General features: G+C 46.8%; 1 protein-coding gene across 12 annotated transcripts in view; it reads left to right on the top strand.

Annotated features, from left to right (window-relative positions):
- The window catches only part of Wnk (Wnk kinase), a 407,304-nt gene that overhangs the window by 268,346 nt on the left and 116,266 nt on the right, over positions 1–22,692 (top strand). For all 12 annotated transcript variants that reach the window (XR_012885945.1, XR_012885943.1, XM_075872963.1 and 9 more), the window contains 4 exons: positions 9,352–9,467; positions 9,526–9,634; positions 11,140–11,493; positions 15,371–15,638. Coding sequence is in view for 10 of the 12 variants with exons in the window: in XM_075872963.1 (XP_075729078.1) it covers positions 9,352–9,467; positions 9,526–9,634; positions 11,140–11,493; positions 15,371–15,638 (847 nt within the window). In the remaining 2 variants the exon portion in view is untranslated. The remainder of the gene's footprint in view (positions 1–9,351; positions 9,468–9,525; positions 9,635–11,139; positions 11,494–15,370; positions 15,639–22,692) is intronic.

Raw genomic sequence — 22,692 nt, 5'->3', positions numbered from 1 at the left:
CACTTCACTCACAACAAGAGTCCCCCCTTTGAAAAGTTTCTTTTGCGAAGAAAAATAAACTGCAGTTCAGTGCGCGAGAAGTCACCACGCGTCGTCCATTCACAAGATGTCCTTAACAAACAAACAACTTGAAGTAGTCGCTTGTCTCGAGAAAACGTAAAAATTCACAACCGGCTCATATAATCTGCGCCGACATTTTCAGAGCCTCTAATGTGCTCGACTCGGAATGAATATTCTTGTAACGCGAGGCTCCACCGTAATACCCTACTGTTCAGGTGTTTTGCCCTTAAGAGATACTGCAGTGGTTGGTGATCGGTCTGTACGACAAATGACGTTCCGTACAGAAAAACATGATACTTTTCTATCGCCCAGACCAACGCTAAGCATTCCCTCTCGATTGCTGAGTATCTCTTTTCGCGAGGCTGAAGTTGACGACTGGCATATGACACAGGGTGGAGGATGCCATCATGCTCTTGCATAAGGATAGCGCCTATACAAGAATCAGAGGCGTCAGACCGAAGCACGAATTCTCTTTTCAGATCGGGTGCTTTGACGATTGGCCCAGAAGACAAAGCCTTTTTGAGTGATTCAAACGCTTCTTCTCTATCCGTGGTCCACGTAATCTTGTTTTTCTCCATCTTCCTCGTCATCTCAGTGAGCGGCTGTGCTTTCTCGGCGTACCGAGGTATCAGGTCACGGTAATAGCCAGCCAGTCCAAGGAATGACCGGAGTTGCTTCTTTGTTTCAGGCTTAGAAGCACAGGTGATCTTCTGTATCGTGCTTTCGACTGGCCGTATGTTGCCATCTCCCAATCGATGTCCCAAAAAGGTGACTGTGCTCATAGCCACTTCACATTTCTGTGGCTTGATCCTTAGTCCGGCTTGTCGTATCCTGGCAAAAAATTGCTTCAAAGTTGTTAGATGTTCTTCCCACGTAGTGGTAGCCACCAGTACGTCGTCTATGTAATGAACGACGTTGGGTATTCCAAGCAATAACTTTCTCATCAGACGAGTGAAGACCGCGGATGCGGTCTTGATGCCAAAAGGCATATACAGGAAATGATAATGCCCTGATTGGCTTGAAAAGGCGGTCTTTTGCTGCGAGTCTTTTGCGAGAGGAACCTGCCAATATCCTTTAGTTAAATCAAACTTCGAGAACCATTTCTTTGTTCCCACTTCGGCAAACAAGTGATCAGTTCTGGGTATAGGTTCTGCATCAGATACCAGAACATTGTTTATACGGCGAAAGTCTATACAGGCCCTGTAGCCATTGTCTGGCTTTTTGACTAGTACCAAAGGAGAATTATATGGTGACTCTGAGGGTTCTATAATGCCAAGTTGCAACATGTCTTGCACTTCCTTTTCAACGACTTCCTTCATAGAGAATGGCAATGGGTATTGTGGGGTGTTAACTGGTTCTGAACTGGTCGTTTGTAACCGACACTCCACAAGGTTTGTTTTACCTGGGATCTCCGAGAATACGTCTTCGTAGGTACTTAAGATGGCCCGTATCTCCACCCGCTGTCGCTCCCCGATTTCATCTCCAAGCTTTATGGAGTCAATACCGCAGCTACCCTGTACTTTGAAAGTTGGTAGTGGTTTCTCAGACTCCTCTTCCTCCAGAGCGACAAAAGATGATGTCTGAGGAAGCTGTTCTTCACGGCGTTCTTCATACTTTTTCAGCATGTTTATGTGGAAAAGTTTTTTGCTGTGTCCAAGGTCCAGCCAGTAGTCATAGTCGTTTTTCTTTTCTATGACTGGAAACGGCCCTTTCCAATGCATCAATAACTTGTTGTTGCTTGTGGGAAGCAAGATCAATGCACGGTCACCAGCTTTCAGGTCCCGTTGCTTGCTGTGGCAGTCGTAATACCTTTTCTGCGACACCTGTGCTCGGCTCAGGTTTTGTCGTACCAGCTCTAGTGTCTTCTCAATTCGCTCTCTTAAATCCAGGACATATCCGTACGTCGTCTTAAGTTCTTCGTTCTCCTGATCATGAGTCCATAGCTCTTTCAGGATGCTCAGAGGTCCTCGAATATGTCGGCCATAAATAAGTTCAAATGGTGAGAACCCGGAGCTTGCTTGTGGGGCTTCACGATAAGCAAACAAAAGAGGTGCTAGCAAGCGATCCCAACATTTAGGCTGTTCTTGAACCATTTTGCGGAGCATTTGCTTGAGTGTTCCATTAAACCTCTCTACCATCCCGTTGCACATAGGATGGTATGGAGTGCAGCTAAGATGCTTGACTGCCAGTAGTTCATTCACCTCCTTCATTAGATCTGAGGTAAAGCACGATGCCTGATCAGCCAAGACTTCTCGTGGAAAACCAATGCGAGAAAACATCTCGACAAGTCCCTCGGCCACTGTAGCTGAGTCAATTGCTGTCAAAGGCACTGCATCAGGGTAGCGAGTGGCGAAATCCACAAGAGTCAAAATATACCGATGGCCTTTTGCCGAGGCTGGAGTTATCGGTCCAATGATGTCGACCGCCACACGTTCAAAAGGGGTGTCGATCAACGGCATACGCCCTAGAGGCACCTTGCCCACCTTGCCTTTCGGTAAAGTCCTTTGACAGGCGTCACATGATCGGACATATCTGCGGATATCTTCTTGTACCCCGGGCCAGTAGAAGGCGTCCAGAACTCGATCTATTGTTTTTTTTACACCCTGATGGCCTGACATGACATTTTCATGAGCCAAACGTAACACTTGGCCTCTCAGGGACTTCGGGACTATGGCTTGTTCAATGATCTTACCAGGGGACAGGAAGTATTGTCGGTAAAGAATACCATTCTTGGCTACGAAAGAAAAAGATGTCGAGCCCTTTCTAACAAACTTCTTACCCACTCTGGCTCTGCAGATGTCAAGCGTCTGGTTTTTTTCTTGTTCTTCGCGAAACATTTTGCGAGACATCTGGCCAGGGAGCCCAACAGAGATGGCCCTTCGCGAACTATTGAGACGTGCGGCACCAACCAGTTGAGAATTTGGGTGGTTACCTTCGTCCGCAGAATGAACTTTTTTCTCAATGAATTGATCTTGAGAAAGTTTCCGCGAAACGTCGGGGTCATTGGCGTCACGGGCCCCCGGTACGTTCCCAACTATGACGTCATACAGTGGCGACGGCATACACTTGACGATGGCCATGCCGGAAAAGTATGGAGATCTGATACGTATCTCCGCCTCAGGGGTTACGATGGTGCTGCCATCAGCCAACCACAACGTCGCGGTAGTGCCAGTTAGTGCTTCATCAGGTACTAATGACCGGCGTACTACCAACGTGTTGCTTCCGGTGTCCCTTAGGACTCGAACAATCTGTCCATTCACTTCCCCTGGTAACACTGGCATGGGACGTTTCTTACATTGCGCTTGCGTCTTCACCGTGCCCATAACATTGTCGTCTCGGTCCGAGTCGTCGCCATCAATCATGGATTGTTGTGGACCGGTCTCTTCTTTGGGTAGCATTAAACAAGATGTAGTTGATTTCGAAGTGCCAGTCATTTTCTGACAGCCCTTCACATCATGCCCCCACTTACGGCAGTTTGTACAAAATACTTGTTTAGGTTTACTTCGACAGTCAGAAGCCTTGTGCCCCTTACGGCCACAAACAAAACATTGCATCTCTGCTCTTGGGCTTGAAATCAATTTAGCCTTCCCAGTTGTGTCCTCACTCTTATTCTGAACTATTAATAAGTTCTTCAATCTCTTTGCCTCTATATATATATCAGCTGCCTCTGCCATGGCTTCCAGAGTCTTGCAGTTCTTCTCCCGTAAGAAGAGCGCCAGCTGACTACTGCAGTTCGCCATGAATTGTTCGGCTACAATCAAGTCACGGACTGAATCGAAATTCCTCTCTGTCTGAGACATTTCTATCCACCTGTCAAAGAAACTTTGGAGTCTCGTGGCATACTGTTTTCCAGTTTCGCCGTCTTCAGGCTTGCTTTTCCGGAATTTCTCACGGTAGCCATCAGCCGTGAAGCGAAAACGCTGGAGCAGTGCCAATTTGACTTCGTCGTATGACAGGGAATCGTTCGGTGACAACCGTCCAAATACCTTCAGAGCCTCTCCGCCAAGGCACAAACTAAGAGCCGTGGCCCACTTTTCCCGTGGCCAATCTTGACCTGTCGCCACTCTCTCAAACCTTTTCAGGTAGGCGTCAAGGTCGTCTCTGTCCTCGTTGAAAACGGGTATAAAGTTATGCGGGTTCACTACCATAGGCGCGTTCCTTTGGTTGCCCGTGTCAGCCACCATAGGCTGACCGACACCGGCCTCAGCTACTCTCAGGCGCAGTTGCAGCGTCCTCTCTTCTACTTCCAAGTGTCGCTGGCTTGCTTCTCGGGTTTGGTTCTCCGTTTTTGCTACTTCAAGACGTAGCTGTAAATTGCGGCCTTCCAGCTCCAACTGTTCTTTCTTCGCGTCTCTCTCCGCGGCTCGTTCATCGCGCTCACGCGCTTCTCGTGCGTCAAACCAAGCCTGCAATTCTGCTCCCTCCAACCCCATGCGTTCTGCCAGCGCCATCAACTCTCGCGAGCCCATTTTACTTTTTTAGTTAGCCTTACTCAAATCTACTTTTTAGTGGCAAACACTCACGTCCTGTCGTAGCGGACGCCAATTTGTGACAGGTTCAGTAAATAAAGCCAGTCGAGCTAGCTGTGAAACGTTATTCTCTCACGAGAAAAGGAAGTGAGCGTTTGATTTGCAAAAAAAATTGTACTTTCACAAACACACAAAAAAAAACACAAAAAGGAAAATACTAAGATCAGAAAACTGTTAACTAATTAGCACTGTCAGTTTCGTTAGCGAGCGGAAACCTCTAAGAGTCTAAACAGTCCTTTTCGTTAAAGTCCTCGTGTTTGAGTCCGGACGCGAGAGAAGACGGATACGGCTCACCAGCGGTTCACGCCCTTCAATAGTCCATTGGGGAAGCTGCCGTGGTGAGAGTGCATAAGCTCGGGCCCGTAGCCCGACGGCTTGCTCCCGCTCCCGGTAGACGTCATCTGCTGCGCTGTCTTCCGCTCGAACATCAGACCAAGGTCTTGCCAAGGATTCGCCAATAGCCGCTGCGGTTGAATGGTCACCAGGACCCCGTGGAAACAGTCGCCCGCTAGGTGGATGCCCTGACGCCCAGGAGGTACTCGCACCCGACGAGGTCGCACGCCGCACCCTAGCCTTCTTCTTCCAAGCACGAGCCCGAATCTCCTCTTCCTCGTTCTTCGATGCCCTGGCTCTGGATTTTTCTCCCATTCCCTTGAATTTTCTTCTTTTTCCAATCGCCAGTGTTCGCCGCACTGGCGCAATACGCCATCTTGCACACATTGTCAGTAGTTCATCTTACGCGCCAAATTTGAAAGTCACTTGACTCGCGCACTTCACTCACAACACTAGCGCGCGATTCGATTGGCTGCTTGGGGCACGTGACAAAACCTAGGCGTCCGATTGGCCAAGGAGCGCTTTCGGCATCTGCTTCACCATCGTGATGCGCACTGACATGCGCCATTTTTTTCATAGTGCTGCTGACTGCCTGTGGCAGTAAAGAAGTTCCGCGCTACAGTAATTTCTGAAGCAGATGTGGCAGTCGTTCATTCGCTGTGAACTTCAGAAAGAGCCCCGTTATGGCTCAAGACAACGAGGATAACGAACTCGACACGGTCAATGGCAGTCGCCAAGTCACCGATATAGGCCTAACTCACGTATGAGCCCGTTGGTTGCCGACAACGTTACTGAGGACGGCTGTGTTTTGCAGCCTCATCAGTTAGAGGATGGCAAGTAAAAAACAGAAGTGAAGCTACAAGAGATATTAATCTTTGTAGTGACGGAACGGAAGCGCAGTCATATCGCTAAACGCACTGATGCTGCGGTTCCCCCCGCCTGACGAAAGGACCTTGAACTGCACGATGGCTCAACAGAGTGACGTACGCCGCGCGTCGACGAACAACAAAAAGTCAATCCATTCGCGGTAAAAAAAATGCACGCCACCCCGGCAATAGGGGCTACTGGCAACTGGTAGACTGCTTTTAACGACGTGTTTGCAACGTTGTCGCGATCTCCGCTTGAAAATGCGGCAGTCTTACGTGAAAAGGAAACTAGCACCTCGGCACTTGCGTAGCCTCGAAATTGATGAGTGAGGGAGCAACTTTGGTTCGCGACATTTACGGGTAACTCATTCTGGACAAGCCGGAAAACATCGCCGTGTTATTCGACGTATCGCAGATGACGCACGCACATTTGTCGCACGTCGCCGTCAGTAAAGTTGCCGAAGTGATAAGCGGCCTCGCGGCAGACGAGCACACGGCGACAATTTGCTACAGGACTAGAAGAAACTACACGCTTGTGCAAACAATCAGTCCTAGTACATTCCCAGTGCATATTAACTGACTAAAAGTATGTGTGCCATCATATTTTTTCCCTCGGAACGGCGAAATAAAGTTTTAACAGCATTATTTTGGAAGCACAGATTTTGACCACTTTCTTTTGCTTGTCCGGTAAAAGTGGACGTAGGACAACTAGAGCTGTAATTGTTTTTGCACAATGTAGCTAAGTGTGCACAGAAAACAATGCTGGAAGCCTATTTTTTATGGGCAGCTTCATTTTTTTTATTTTAATATAAAAATTTCTGTATTTGGTTACATGCAATGAACTGTGCTGTAATTCGAGAAGTACTCGTTCAATTTTCAATCAGCTTGCAGCATTGCACTTCTTAGGCTTTCTCGCATTCATTTATATGTCAATGGCCATGTAATTCCAACTAAATACATTTTTACAGTTAAAAATGTTAGAATTCTATGTTTTCATAATTTTCTCAAAATGGCAATTTTGCACATCCTGCATGAAAATTACTGCAATATATCGGAAACTATAACAGATAGCAGAATATTTTTTTTTGCAGCATGAAGCTATATGTTCAGAGCACACAACATAGGAAGCACATTTTGATTTATCTTGATGCAAGTTTTTTAAACTAGTTTTTTGTGTGACCACACAATGGCCTTATTCAGAGCTGTGAAGTTTAGTGTACTGTAAAGTAAGAAATAATGCCCCAATCGAAAAAGTGCTTCCTATGTTGTATGTCTTATGCTTTCTACTGTCAATCCCTATGTCATTGATAAATTTTTGACAGGTGGTTATTTTTCCATTATGGTAAGAACAATAGAAATTATTATCGTGATTATTTGATTAACTAATGTAGCTACAGAAAAAATCACTACATTTTTAGAGTCAGGAGAACAAACTAAGTAAGCATGCCAACTTTTGTCATAAAATTAATGAGAGAGCCCTAAGACCCATGTCCCCCCTTAAATAGAACTCGAAGGGGATCCATGAAACTGTTCCATTTATCAGAAGTTTCATTTAAACAAAATACACTTATTTAGTGAAGCAAGACCTTTATTCAAATTGCACAAACCTCACCTTACTCATGAGGATGAGTAGAAGCAAAAAAATAGTGAAGAGTGGTTTGTTTGGCAGGCTTAAGTTGTTTTTTCACAAGGTACACACCCATGCCGGACAAACTAGCTAGAAATTCTGGACAAGCCTCATGCTCAAAGTAGCGTTGCAAAAGTTCAACAGCCTCTTTAGCTGATCGGTCTGGTGGCACCACTGCACTGGCACTATTGTCATCACATTCATCGCTGGAAGGTTGATCCTCATTTTGCACTTCGGTAATCATTTCCTCGACAGTCTCTTCACGACAGGTATGAACATTTTCATCAATTGATTCGTAGTCCTGCAGCGTGAAAGGGGCAGAGGGCACGACCTGACTGAATACTGTCTCAATGTCAGCATCAGCAGGGCTTTCTTCATCAGGTACTGCTTTCTTGTGCTTGAAAGCTAGCATGGTGAAAACATCTGTGTATTGTTGTTGCCTTCACTTGCTCCCAGGCACAAGCCAAAATGTAGATGGCTGCCAATAAATCTATGCTGTAGCATTTCCCGCTGCCTGCTCTAAGCAGCATTTGATAGAGTAATTGTCTGCTGTAATGAACTTTATTGTTCTTACTAACCCTTTGATCCATCGGCTGGATCACCAGAGTGATGGCTTGGAGTCCTTGAACCTGACCGTGGGCTAGACAATTATCAACGATGAAGACAACCTTCCTGCCTTGTCTCGTATATCTTGCATCTTCCTCCTGAAGCCAGTTTTCGAAAATGGCCATGGTCATCCACGCTCTTTTGTTCCCATGGTATGCAACGGGAAGGTGTCGAACGCCTTTGAAACAACGTGGATGCATTGATTCTTTTATTACCAACAGCTTCAATTTCTCATCTTCTGCCATGTTTGCATCCACCAGCACAGTGATGCCATCTTTACTGCGTTTTCCTCCACTACAGGCTTCGCCTTTGAGGGTGAGAGTCTTTGATGAAAGTGCCTTATAAAAAAGACCCATCTCATTGACGGTGAAGAGGTCTTGTGCCTCGAAGCTCATCAAAATTTCCTTCAGCCGCCCTTGTTGCCAGTCGGTGCAAATGTCCCTGTTGACTGCACCACTCGCAACTGAGATTGCTTTAAAGACTAGGCCATGGCATGTTTTGAATCAAATGAGCCAGCCGTCGCTTTGGACAAAGTTCTTAATATCCATTTGCATGGCAATCTCTCGAGCTTTCTGCTCGAGAATTGGTCCGCTTATGGGCAAATCAGAACTCTATGCACGCTTGAAACACAGAAAAAAAACTTTTTCTAGTTGTTCATAAGGTGTCTTTCGCATCTGTTTTGATCTAAAGGTCCTATTCTTAACAGTAACTTTAATCTTTTCTCTCTCTTTCCATATCCGCAACATCGTCAGTTTCGAGATGTATTTTTTCGCCACCTGAAGAGTTTGCAGCTTTTTTTAAGCGAGAGTGCATAGTGCGGTCGCTTCCTTTCCATCGGGCTGAAATAACACAGTGATCCACAGCACTTAGCCGCACAAATAGACCTGACGCACAATTGACTTGCTGACTCGGTTCCCGCAGCCACAAGTGAAAATGGCTACTGGATTCGCTTGTCTCGATCTCGAGGTGTTGCCATGGTTGTGAGACTACCCTTGGCATGAGCGAGTCTATGCTGTGTTTAGAATTTGTGCCGTTTAACCGTAGATGACCAATAAGCACTGTTTCTATTAAGCGATGAATTTTACTGTGCAACACACAGAAATTCAGCTATATGGCCCATTTAATTATGTTAATGAGACATTTTCATTTAAGCAAGTTTTGTTTATTGAGAGTTCACTATAATATGCTTGAAATCTACCATAACAAAATTGTATAACAACAAAATTCTCTGTACATTATCTCGTGCATTACACTGGGCAGATGTGTGTGTTTATATGTAAGTGGTTATAAAGGCCTTTTGGTGTGATTGAGTGCATGTAATGTGACCTAGGGGGAAGTGCGGTCAGCAGCATCTGTGCCAGCAGCAGCAGCCGAGGCAGCCACACCCCACACTACCACTCCACATGCATTAAGCAGTGAGAACAGCCTCTCTGAGCCGGAGCCAGGGTGAGTAGAGGCTTAGGTGAAATCCTTGGCAGAAATTGATGATGGGCTTTCTCTGCAGAGGCACACTGCCCCAGCAAGCGTACAATGTCGTCTCCGATCTGGGCCACTTGCAGCAGAAATTGGTGGAGCTGACCACACCATGCAATCACCCATCCACAGACCCCGGGGTATGTCATTTTTCTCTTTGGAGTCAACTGCCTATTGACCTCTTACATTAATCATAGTGGGCAAGGGATTTTCTTTGCATGATAAGGGTCACAGTAACGTATGAATAAGGGGCAGTACTGCAAAATTTAGCTATATAGATTTCAGACTGGAAAAAAGGCCTGAATGAACCGATTTTCAAATTAATGAGAGTATTGTCACGTGGCCACGACACTGACACAAGCAGTAGTCGGCTGTTTCAAGATAAAACCTCTTATTTGGCAGACTTGTGGCTGGGAAACCAAAAGTCTGACTACAGCATTATGTGCTCTACTCCGATTGCGGGGAATGGAGCGCCAGTCATCGATAGTACGATCATCAGTCGAGCGCATCATTTTTTATACAGCCGCCATCGAACATTCTAGCTTTAGCGCTGGTGCTCACGTTGACACTTGAATGGACTGGACTGGTCAGTGTCTTGAAAGTCATGACGCAGTCTGTGCCGACCACTGCAAACAGTTCTGAATGTAAAATAGCTTATGTTGAAGTTCAATCCAGTGTGCGTAACCACCCTTGCTGCGTATGCACAAGAGCTTGCCCAAGCACTGCCAGAACGCGCTCACATGCTAGCGTGTTCCAGCCCATATCAGGGGCTTGGTAAGGCGCTGTAGCCTCTCCCCCCCCTTATGCTGAGAACGAGATTCTGCAGAGGTGCTATGAACCAACGTGTTGTAAGAACGCGCTTGCACCTGCTGACACCTTCGGGCTTGCGTAAGTGTTTGTGGCCTCGTCTCCCCCAACCCCTTACACTGTCTCAGCAATCACGTGATGGCATCGGGGAACGAGATTCTGCAGATCTACGATTAACACACATGCTCCCGTGTCGTGGGGCGATGAACCTGCGTGGTTTGCTCCAACAAGAGTTTGGGACAAATCACAGCAACAAAAAATGCAGTGAATTCATGGTGTGTTCTACTTGCAAGGACACGTTAACAACGGACAAGGTGTCGGTGATGAACAGAGCTTTAAGTCGAATCAAGTGCTGTTTTGTGTGCTGCTTACGATTCTCTTTAGTGTGAGATGGCATAATGTTTTTCAGTCAAACACGAATACATCAAATTAAAGCATTGATTTGAACCCCGGTAGGCTTCTCCTTTAAACACTTGTACAAAGCGCACAAGACATGTGCACGTGAAGTGCATAAAAAGTCCATCAAAATTGCCTCAGGAACCATTCATGATTCACAGAAAAATATTGCCAAACTTATTTATCATGGCCCCATGTTTGGGATATATATGTAGCATGAACAAGAAAGTTGTTATATGTAATAATTGAAATACCACAAGTCTGTCTTTTCCCATACGCATTGGTTTTTTCTGCTATACCCCCACCCACGTCTTATCCAACTGATGTGCTCTTAGCATGCAAAGACAAAAGAAAATGGGAAGGGATTGGGTGGAACATTGCTGCATCAGGTGATATATTTGCTAGATGATCATAAGTTGCAAACTGTTGTTTGTGAGTGCAGTCAGCCGAGAGCCCTGCAGCCACCATGGCCACCCCTGTGGAGCCAGCAGCAGCTGCTCCTGCCTCTCCCAAGCATGTGGCAGCACACAGTGTAACGGTGTCAGTGGCTGCTGTGTCCACGGCACCTGCTGTGGTGACAGTTGCGCCATCCAGCTCACGGCCTTCGTCGGTGCCTCCCGAGCGCAAACCTGCGGTAGCCACAAACCTGGAAGACTTGAAACTGGAGCTGCAGAAATTGCATGGCAACACCATGAAGAGCAATATCGAGCAAGGACTTCAGGCTATCTTCTCACAGAACACAGTGGCTCCCGTGCTCACACCAGCGCACTCACAGCCACAGGTGCCTCCGCTTTCGGTGAGTGCCCCTTTTCATTTGAGCAAGCTCTGATGCAAGCAACAAAAGGCGGCACCATATTGCAAGGTTTTATGCATGCAACAAAGTGACTGCTGCAGCTAAAGACCGTGAAGCCAGGTTGCCTATAGTTGAGGGAATCTGGGTGGTTTCCTGCTGTATCTCATCAGAAATTATGCCAAACAGCAGAAGCTGAAAAAGGGAGCATAATGAATGATGACATGTGGTGATAGGAATTGCAGACCTGTTTCCCTCAAGCCCCACTTGTTTTTTAGCATTCTCCAAAGGGGAAGGGACAAGCATGACAACAATCATATTGCTTCCGCATGATCAGTTGCCAGACCCAAGGAGCGGGCTTGGACTACTTTGTCTCGTCTGTGATGCAGTGGTCCTCTCACTATCACCTTGTTTCTGCCACCAATCTGTAAATGATGTCCGCACTTCCATTTCCATTGGCAGTAATGTTTCTTGCAATAGCCCTGTGACATCCCGACTTTCCAGAAGGTTGCCAGGGCTTCTTCTTTTGACGCTTTCATCACATCAGTTTCCTTGCTTTCCAAGCGTATTCTCTACATTGTCTGCCCTCTCATCCCCTTGCTCAGTGAAAGTGTCAACCAAAATAAGGTCCTGATGTCCCGAAACAAGGAAACCACAGTATAGCGTTGCTGCTGAGCGAATCAAAGAGGTCACCGTAGCTGGCAAGGCTCTGCTGTTGCACAGTAAGACCGCTGCAACTAGTGGAGATGCCAATGGGATGCCCTGTGTAGCTTATGTCATCAGTTACCATGATCGATTGGTGGGTATTGTAGTGTACACATATCCCAAAGGAGTACGATCATTAGCGTGGGTCTGGTCTTACGAGTCGCAGGGCACGCGTTAACTGTCGCCGTGACGAGAACACGGTGCTGCTCAAGGTCGCAACAGTTTATACTACACAGGGGTGCCGCAAGCACGTCCCCGTGGGAAAAGGGATTGCCGGAGACACAGAACAAAGGGCCTGGTTGCTCGAGCTAGGGCACAGGCGCTCGTGTTGGCTTCGTAGAGATACGGGATGGCGTAGCTTGGCCACACACTAGGACACTGTACTGCTCCTCGGCCTAGCGTACGAAGGAGGGGCAACAAAAGGTAAGCGGTCTCCGCGGGCGCGAGGCGCCGTTGGCGAAGTCTAACGAGCCCCCAAACAATAGGAGTCGACGAACAAAAAAGAAATGCGAGCTCACCTAAACTGTTTTGGAGAAATTCACTCTCGCTCCCGATGAATGCCCACCTAAAATTGTACTAATATACTAGTGCCCCACACTGGGGGAGTGCCTAGGGTCACATGCACTGAAACTTTGGTGACATTGACAGGCGCATCTTTCAAACCAGTGTCTCACCTAAACTGTTCCGGAGAAATTCACTCTCGCTCCTGATGAGCGCGTGCGAAACGTTCCGAGATACTCCGCGCCTGGTGCCACAGTCGACATCCGCTACCGGGTGAAAGGGGTTTAATGTTGTGGAAATTGAGGCCAGCTCGCTGCCTTTGCACGGGCTTTGCCGCCTATTTCTGTCGTTCTCGTGTCCCGACATGACTCCCCTCCTCCGCTGTCTGCCGCGCTGGGAGAGCAAGGAGTGGTGTTTAACCCCTCTCACCCGGTAGTGAATGTCGACTGTGGCGCCGCGCGCGGGGTCTCCTCTCCCAAGAGGTTTTGGGCGCTGCGTCGGGAGTGAGTCATAAACCTCCCTGGGGACGACAGGGGCGTAAGCACACTTTTCTTTTCGTCTGTCAGCTCTCTTTGGGGCTCGTTCGGACTTCACCAACAGCGCCTCGCACCCGCGGCGAACGCTTACCTTATGTCGCCTCCCCCCCCCCCTTCCGAACGCTAGGCCAAAGAGTGGTGCGGGTTCCTAGTGCGTGGCCAGGCTACGTCAACCCGTATCTCTCCAAAGTCAACGCGAGCGCCTTTGCCCTCGCTCGAGCAACAGGGCCTTGGTCCCGGTGTCTCTGGGAATCACTTTTATCACGGAGACGTGCTCGTGGCACCCTGTGTAGTACTTTTCGCCCGTGGCGTGGATAAGCTCATTTGCTTTCCCGCCGCGCCTTTGCAACGGGCTGTACTGCGTTTTGGGGATGCCACAGACAATAAAGTGTTGCGACCTTGAGCAGTATTGTGTTCTCACCATGGCGACGGTTAACGCGTGCGCTGCGGCTCGCTAAGACTGGATCCACGCTAGTTGCCGTAATCCTTCGGGATATGTGTCACTACAACGTCACTCCCCGCTCTCCCAGCGCGGCAGACCGCAAAGGAGCGGAGAGTCATGTCAGGACATGACAACGCAGAAAAAGGTGGCAAAGCCCGCGCAAAGGCAGCGGGCCAGCCTCGATTGCCACAGTATGCGCCGACAGTGCTTCCCATCCACTTCGATCTAGATTTTCAGAAACAAAAAAAAAAAACGCAGTCACTTTGCTTGCTCAGCTTGGGATCTTCTGTCTGTAGCCAAGTCCTCGGGCAAGCATCTTATCTGGGTTCCAGCCACGAAAGCATGCAGTGTCATGCAGCCCGACCCTGGTTGTCTTGTGGCTGCTGACCGCATGTTGCAGTATCAAATCTTGACTGCGGCGGCTGTATTTTCAGTGGAGGAGAAAAGCTGTAGGCCCGTGTGCTCAGATTTGGGCGCACATTAAAGACCCTCACATGGCGAAATTTCCGGAGCCCTCCAGTACTACGTCTCTCAATATCATATGGTGGTTTAGAATGTTGAACGCCACATATCAATCACAATGTCATGCAACATTGAAAGCTCTATAACTCCTAACCGGTGACAGTGCACGAAGCTGGTCTGGTTTACAAGTAGTTCTTTTCAGCCAAAGCATTCCTTTAAAATGCCTTGACAGCAATTTCGTAGTTGCTGTCGGCCAGCCTGATGCCTTTGATCGCTCGCTTGGCTGCTCCCATCAGGTATGTCATTAAATATTTGAGTTTCTCGGTGGGTGGCACTACAGTGTTCTGGCGAAATTTGTCACTGTAGTGGTAGTGGTTGTGGAATTCTTTCCACTCATGTAAATCTTCAAGTCTGTCGCAAGTGCGACAGACTGAAGAGTCTGAAGACGGACACAGCGTATTGACAGGTCTTTGTGGCCCACTAGCAGGTCCAATGTTTCTCTAGGTGGCCGTAACCCGGTTTCTATTGTGTTCACTTCCCAACTAGTTGCTGAGATGGGTAGACTGTTCGCACTGAGATAGGAGGAACTGCACTTCAGTAATGGCGTACAAATTTCTCATGGTAGTCAGCTGCACCTTCAACTTCTTCGTCAATAGCGTCGTCTTCAATCAGATCGAGATTGCCCTTGTCTTTTGTGGAACTCATCACCAAAGTCAGCAGATCAGGTAAGCATGGCACTACACTTCTTCGTCATTGTTGATTTTTGGTGCTTTTAAAAAAGTCTTCCCAGAAAAACCGATTGCAGGTCTTTTATTTCCACTCATCAGGTTACAGTATATAAAATTTTGAAATAAATTTAATAGGTCGGCCGTCCATGCTTTGTTCGATCTTACGTGGAATTGCCACCCCATGGTCAGTAAGGCACTGAACATACAGCTGGTGCTTTTTTTTGGCTTAGCTTATTTATTCAAGATATAAGCACAGTCTGCTGGTTTCATCGGGGAGAGTTCTGCTTGCTGCTTTTCAGTGAATTCGGTCAATAGGCAGGGACACAAGGATTGCAATCTCCTAATGAGGCCACATTTATTAACCACCACACTGTTGTTGAGCACTTTCAGCACAGTGTTTTAGTTCCTTAACTACGGCATCAAATCTTGTTATGGCTTCCTTGGGTATGCAACACTTTTCTTGCCATTTCTTGTGAGGGTTCTGAAACATCCATCTTCTTCTTGTGCAGGCGTTTGCTGAGCACCCACCCACTGTCTCACATTCTGTTGGGGCCGTCATGCCACAGGCACCGTCAGCAGCAGCAGCAGGAGTCTTGTCAGCCCATTCAGCAGGCCAGATTTCTTCTGATGCTGCTGCTGGCAGCAACATTCCAGTGGTAACGACGGCAGCAGCAGCCTCCGCATTGCCTGTATCGGCACCCTGCACCATGCTGGAACCAGCTGTTGTTACGCGGCCACAAGGCATACCTCTTGAACAGCCACCACCCCTATCCTCTGGTGAGTGCAGCTTCTATTCTCTCCAATTAACATATGCTAGACCAAGTGTTGGAGCTTTTCTATTATCTACTCTCTAAGGTATTCTGTAAGAGTCGTCTTTTAACTAATGATGCAGCAGCCTACAACATATTCATTGATAAGTTTATAACTGTTTATAATGACTTAAGAAGCAAACCATGGAGCTTGTAAACCGTGGAGTGTATGGAAGTTATAAAGCTCAAAATTATTCTTTCGCAAAAATGTTTGAAATCAGAGAACAAGAGAAATGGGCTCTTACAAAAAAACCAAGAAAGAGTAATACTGAAAATTTGTTCTTGCGAGATATGACACTAACTCCAGAAATCATTTTGGAAAAATTAAATACACTTCTAAATAGACAAACCAGCACAGGTAACTCCAGTGAAGTTGGTGTGAACGGCTCTGCTCGTACAGCAGAAAATCTAGCTGTAGCTTTTGATGACCTTTTCACTTCAGTAGGAAATAGCCATCATGACCTGTCTGAACTTTATGTGCCTACCAATACAGGAAACGGCACTCCTATTCCCAGTAACTGCAGATGCGGTCGTGCCTACTATCATATCTCTGAACGACACTTCCTGTAGTGATGTGGATGGTCCGCATATTCGGCCACTTAAGGGGAGACGCGACTTTGGGATCGCGAAAAATAGCAAAAAAATCGATTTTTTGAAACTCAAGTTTTCAGTTTCTGAAACCCTTTTTCTATCTGGTTCCAAAATATCTACACTGAAAACCGCGCAGAAGTGCTTCCGAAAATTCGTTTCACCCACCTAGGTAGCAAAAATTTTTCTGGAAATGGCGGGAAAACGGCGATTTTCAAAAAATTATAGCTTCGCGATGCTTGGGCCGGGAGCCGGCTTCTCGAAAAGAGCATTTCTCCGTGTTTAACTTTCCCGCCTCAGCTGGCTCCTCCCTTTAACAACAAGCGAGCAAAAAGCAAATGTTTGAAGGTCGTTTTGAGGCCCTTGATTGGCCGTGGCCGCCATGTTGCCTCAGCTCGCCTCGCCATTGGCCCGATGCTCGCTCCAGGAGATCGTCGTCTGCTGCTTGTGCGTCGCGAGGACATGGCTCTCGAAAATCGCCACTTCTTCGTGACAGGCTCACGGCTTGATAATCACTTAAGATATAACTACGCTTTAGTTACGAGCAGTAAGCGGATGCGAGATCAGGTTACTACGAGCGGGAGCGCAGTCTACGAGCGCCGCGCGTCATCAGAGTCATCTTTAGCCCTAATTCCGCCGACAGCGAGACTGCGGGCAGGAACGACGCGTCTCTTGGCACTCTTGGCGACGCACTCTTGAGAAGCACTTTCGGCGACGTGCTTCTTCGCAAGGAATGTACTACATCACTCGCTAGCTCCTCTGAATCACGTACGGCCATTTTACGCATCGGCAGCGGACAACCCCCCCCCTTCACGGCCAAGGATCGCTCGTAACAGCGGCTAGCAGTTTCGCGCGTCGTCATTCGAAAATGCGATGCCAAGTGCAGTGCGTGCCGATTTTTTGTCTTTGTAGTTTCACATTACGCGCCGGCTGCGCTGTCCATGCAGCCGCGCACCCCACGGTCATATGGAGTGCTGCCAGTAAGCTTTTGTGATGCGATTCAGACGTGCTTGGAGCCGTGCTTGATATCGCCACGAACATCTATGAATGTTCCGAGGTTAATGAATTGCTGTAGATTAGAGTTTCCGCGACCGGCTGTATGATGATGCGTTTCACAGCTAGAGCGGCGAAAGAGCATGTATGAATCAGGAGCACGAATTCTTATATGCCCGTTTCGTGTCATTAATTATACTGCTAGAAATTCCTGTGCCATCAGTCTTCTGCGCATAACTTTGTTATTTAGAAAAAAGGCATAGGCCGTCATGGTGTGATCCATTTTTCTGATGCAATAAACCTCCCTCCAAATAAAGAAAAGTTCAGTGAATATTTGTAATCAAGTAATTAATTACACTAGTTACAACTTCAGCACAAAAAAATATGTGTAATAATTTCAGTATTGGTTTTATTCAATTACAATCTTTTTTTTTCATACCTATCACACCACTCCTTCATACAAAGAACTTAGTTTGAAATTCATACTTATTCTTTGTAAATCATGAAAAGGAGTAAATCATGAAAAGAAGTCAAATATCACAAGACAAACCTGAGATCACAATTTTTAGGTGTCTTAAGACGTAAAGAAAAGTTGAAACTTTAAACGCAGTTTTCTCAATACTGTTTTTTTTTTTTTTTTCGACATTATGCTCAACCCCTTCACATGGTTCAATGAAGAAATAATTTGTTTCTCGTAAAGTATTTGTGGTATCGCTTCAAAATTTTTATGGAAGCACTGTGAGGTCATTCTTAGTGTTTGTGCCAATTTTCATCAATATCCAACGAGAAACAAAAAAGTTCATTGAAAAAAGCCTGTCGAAAACTTCGACAGGCTTTTTTTCACAAGTGTGTTTTGGACATTGTGCATGGTTCGTGGAAAGAGCAGCGTGGGAATGACTGGACCGATTTTGATTCTGTTTTTTTTTTCTGAATCCTTGAACACTGCTTGTGGGTACAACTATCTTCAGTTTCTATTTTTTGGCCCTGTTATTTTTCTAGACGATGATTTGTCCGTGCCACTGTTTCTGACAGTGTGTCGGCAGCCATGATGATCTCTAAAAAAAAAAAGAGAACTTATTAAAATATTCTGAGAGTGCCATACCCTGTAGCTTTCTTTTGAGTAAAGATCAACACCATTCATAGCTTCTTGGCATGTTTTGTTGCAGCGCTAGGCTTTCCACGAGCAGACCATGTAATTGGATTGTGCAGCATTATGTAACTTGAGAACTACTGAAGCTATCATGATTAAACTGCATATTTCCCTATTCGAGACACTTATGAGTATGCATGCCAAATTTCATTGCTGTAGGTCAACAAATAAAAAAGTTTTTTTCAATGCCACCTCCCTCCTTAAGGAGGGAGGCTACCCCGAAAACCAAACTTTTTTATTTTTTTAGGATATCTTGATAGAACTTTGAGAGTATGTTCATTACATTAAAACTAGAGAAACTGCTAAGTTTTATGAAATTGTGTTCAGTGGTTCTAGAGTTACTAAGGTCTAACTGGGTGGTTCACTTGTGTGCCTTAGAAAGAGCCAGAGTAAATCTCAGGGCATACCAGAAGGCTGAAATTATTTGTGGTCATCCCTAGATAGATATCCCAGGGCACTAAAGGCCTTTTCTTTTTCAATTTTGCCTCCAAAAAATTTTTATGCACCTTTGAATTTGACGTAGCCAGTAATGATGTCATTTATCAAAATTAATTGCTTATCAATAATAATGACACCAATTTTTAAAGAAAGCTTGTTAGACCCTGGCAAAATCATCCAGGAACAGAATAAAAAACGGGCACACAAATATGACTAGCAGTTCTTGAGAAATCGCTTTCCTCAGCACCACAACTAGCTAAAAAATTCATTTTGAGAAAACTGGCTTTGGAAGTTGTGTTCTCGAAATGGCGAGCGCCACGCCACGCTCTTGGAGTAGACGGACACAGCAGACGCGGTCGGTACAAACCAACAAACACATACTCATTTATTTAACTGCTTTTATAATGACGATATCATCCGCCGAATGATACATAAACCGTGATCAACCCACTAAGGCATCCTCACACACAATTTTCATACACTTCAAAACATGACAAACACACAATAACACACCCAAGGCGGCATCGCCAACGCTTGACTTACCATGTGCCCCCCCCCCCCCCCCCCCCGACGCGCAGGCCCACGGTGCCACGCGCCGAGGACCCACGCTAGAGGCAACCGTTCGCGGCAGCCGCCACGCGCAGAAAAACTCGCTCAACTCTCGCCCGCCACAAAGGCCTGCCTTCCGCCAGGGTCACTGCCGGCGCTACCACTCTACCAACAGTGGTACTCAACGCGTACACAACGCTATCTATCATCCGGCGGTTGTCACCTTCGAAACACGGCTTCTGTGCGAGACACGTGCGCCATGCGGTGCAAGCAACCTTACAGGGTGTGAGCACCCCCACAATGTTCAGCACATGTGTTTGCCTCAAAAAGGTCCAGCAGAGTAGCTTGAAGTGTCCTTGTGCCGTTTGAAATTTCCATCGTCTCCAAGTGCCGTCTGGAACGTTAAAGATGTTCATTTTGACGAGCGAGAAATGTTTACCATCACTTGTCACTGCACTGCAGGTGCATGAGCTGGCTCCGTCAGCTCAAATTTTTTCTCCATGGCTGGCATAGATTCAAGTTCAGCGTGAATGGCGTCTCGACATTTCACATCGATTTCTTCCTTGGTTAGGAAATGCATCCACAGATGAAGGGTCGAAGACACACGCACGTTCGATATTCCTGATGCAGACAAAGTGCTGGGTCTGGCGATCTCAGCATCACTCGATGTCACGCTCGACAGCACAGATTCAGAGCATATGCTGAATCTGGCGATCTCGGACACGCTCGATGCATTCGCGGCTCCAGGTACACACGGTGTGTTGGATTCTGGACTGGTGGCAGCCAACAGCACAGTTCCGCCGGTGCAAACGTCTACGCATTAGGCACTTGCAGCAGAAAAATGGAATTTCGATTTTCGTAGAAGCCGCATTTCGCGTTTTTGCGCTCCGACCTTGCACACCGTCTTCAGCTTCGTTGCTGGTATCCTAACATCGAGAAAAATAAAGGGCACAGAACCTGAGTGAAAAGAAAAAAAAGAGAAGAAACTGATGAAGCTTGCGCTGGATGGCTGCACGTATTAGAAAGCTTGGGGATTTGTGTTTTCATGCGAGCATTCGTGCTTCTTGCAGTCTTTCACGGGTACAGCGGGACTAAAAAGTAACACAAACATAGCGGCCTGTTGTTTCCACTGAGCTCTGTCAGACCATGCTATCGGTTCGATATATGCGTTCAAATTTTATAGCATTTGCGTTTCATTTTCTTTGTCAAGCTATTGCAATGTCATCATTTGCATGCCTCAGTACTGATAAGCCATGACTAGTGGCCATGAAGCAGTGATCGCTTTATTCTCGAGCGCGTACATTTTATAGCCAGACGTGACCATACAGACGACAATATCTTCGCAGGCAGCATCTGCTGTAACTGTGTGGCCCAAATACGTCACCGATTGTTGAAAAAAATGGCATTTGTCAGTGTTCAACGTGATGTTGTAGTCCCGTAGCCTTTCAAGGACCTTTTTTAGCATTTTTTGGCATGAAACCATATCAGATCCAGCCACGATCACATCATTGATATAGCACCCTACGTGTGGAATGCCCTTTAGCACTTCGTCCATCAAGAACTGGAAGATTGTGGGTGCACTAGCCACACCATATGGAAGGCGCTGAAATGGAAACAACCCCAAACTGGTGTTGACCATCGAAAATGATCGTGACTCGGGGCTCAGTGGTACCTGCTGATACGCCGCGGATAGGTCGAGAAAGCAGTACACCTTACCCCCTGTAATTGCTGAATATAGGTCTTCTGGCCTGGGCAGCGGGTAATGGTTTGTTTTTAGGACGGGAATTATCGTAACTTTGTAGTCACCGCAAAGCCTAAGGGTGCGTTCTTTTTTTTGGATTACGACAAGTGGTGTTGCCCAGTCGCTATGCGATACCTGCTGTAGCAAGCGCGTTTTTACCATCTCACGGAGCTGTTCTTCCACTTTTTCTTTAAGTGCAAATGGAACAGACCTGGCTCGACAGAATACTGGCGTAGCGTCTGCATTCAAAGATATTTTTGCCTCAAAACTCTTTACGGTGCCCATTGACTGTGAAAAAACTGCAGGGTATTTCTTCATCAATGGCATGGCTCTGTCCTCCGCAGTTGCTTGACTTATTGCGCTCCAGTAAAGCTTGAGACGCTCAAGCCAATTCCGGCCAAGCAATGCTGGCAGTCTCCTTCTGTTATCCTTAACTATTACTACTGGAACAATCATGCTCTGCCCTTTGTACACAACTGAAACCTCGCACTGTCCCTTAAGTGGCATTTGTTCGCCGGTGTACGTGCGAAGTGTCACTTTGGTGGGCTGACATGTAACATGAGCGAAATGTGAACCATAGACATACTCTGGCACTACCGTAACAGCCGCTCCTGTGTCAATCTGCATGTTCAGGGGTTTGCCTTCTACCTGAATGTTGACTTTGTACGAAGAGCGTGGCACATTTATGAAAAGGTATACTTCTTGCTCAGAGTCCTCGTCTGAACATTCTAAGGCATTTGTTCTTTTTGTCTGAGCAGCTGTGCACATTTTTCTCAAGTGTCCTACTTTCGAGCAATTACGGCACACAGAGTTTTTATACCAGCATACGCTTGAAGAATGCCCTCTGCCACATCTTTCACATCGCTCTTTCTTGGCAATGTGGCTCTTTTGAGCCTTCTTCATCCCTTTCTTCGGCTGACTCCTAACCGCATTTAATGATTCCTCTTTGTTCTTTTCTTTCATTAGTGCTGCCTCTCTTGCCGCCATTTCTCGGTCCAAGGCTATCTTGCAGGCGCTGTCAAAGGTTAGGCTTTCTTCCGGAAACGGGTCGCTGCGTCTCCTCATTGCACACACCTGCTACTAGCCTGTTGCGAAGTGCATCTTGTAAGAAGTTGCCGTAGTTACATTTCCTGGCCAAGTACTTCAGCTTGACTATAAAATTTTCTACGCTTTCTCCTTCGTGCTGAGTCCGACTGTTGAACCTGCAGCGTTCAGCGATTATCGAGCTCCGTGGGCTGATATGTTCTGTCAACAACCGCTTTGCTTCCTCGAAAGTTTTCTCACGTGGGGAAGCCGGCACTACAAGGCCCTTCAAGACCTCATAAGCTTCTGCTCCTATTACTGTCAGAAAAACCGCTAGCTTCTTTCCCTCTTCTATGTCGTTCGCGTGCACAAACAGTTCAAATCGCTCCAGCTAAGAGTCGAAATTCTCTGACTTAGGATCAAACTCAGCGATCTTTCCTAAGCGCGACATTCCTGTCTGCGAGTAGAAAACGTTAATTCACCTCTGTGCGGTCTTTTTTCCGTCCTTGGTTCAGGTTGCTCTCGGTTGCCCTTTAGCCT

The sequence above is a fragment of the Rhipicephalus microplus genome, chromosome 9 (assembly GCF_043290135.1).
Source record: "Rhipicephalus microplus isolate Deutch F79 chromosome 9, USDA_Rmic, whole genome shotgun sequence".
Classification (NCBI taxonomy): domain Eukaryota; kingdom Metazoa; phylum Arthropoda; class Arachnida; order Ixodida; family Ixodidae; genus Rhipicephalus; species Rhipicephalus microplus.
This window is presented reverse-complemented; position numbering and strand designations above follow the sequence as displayed.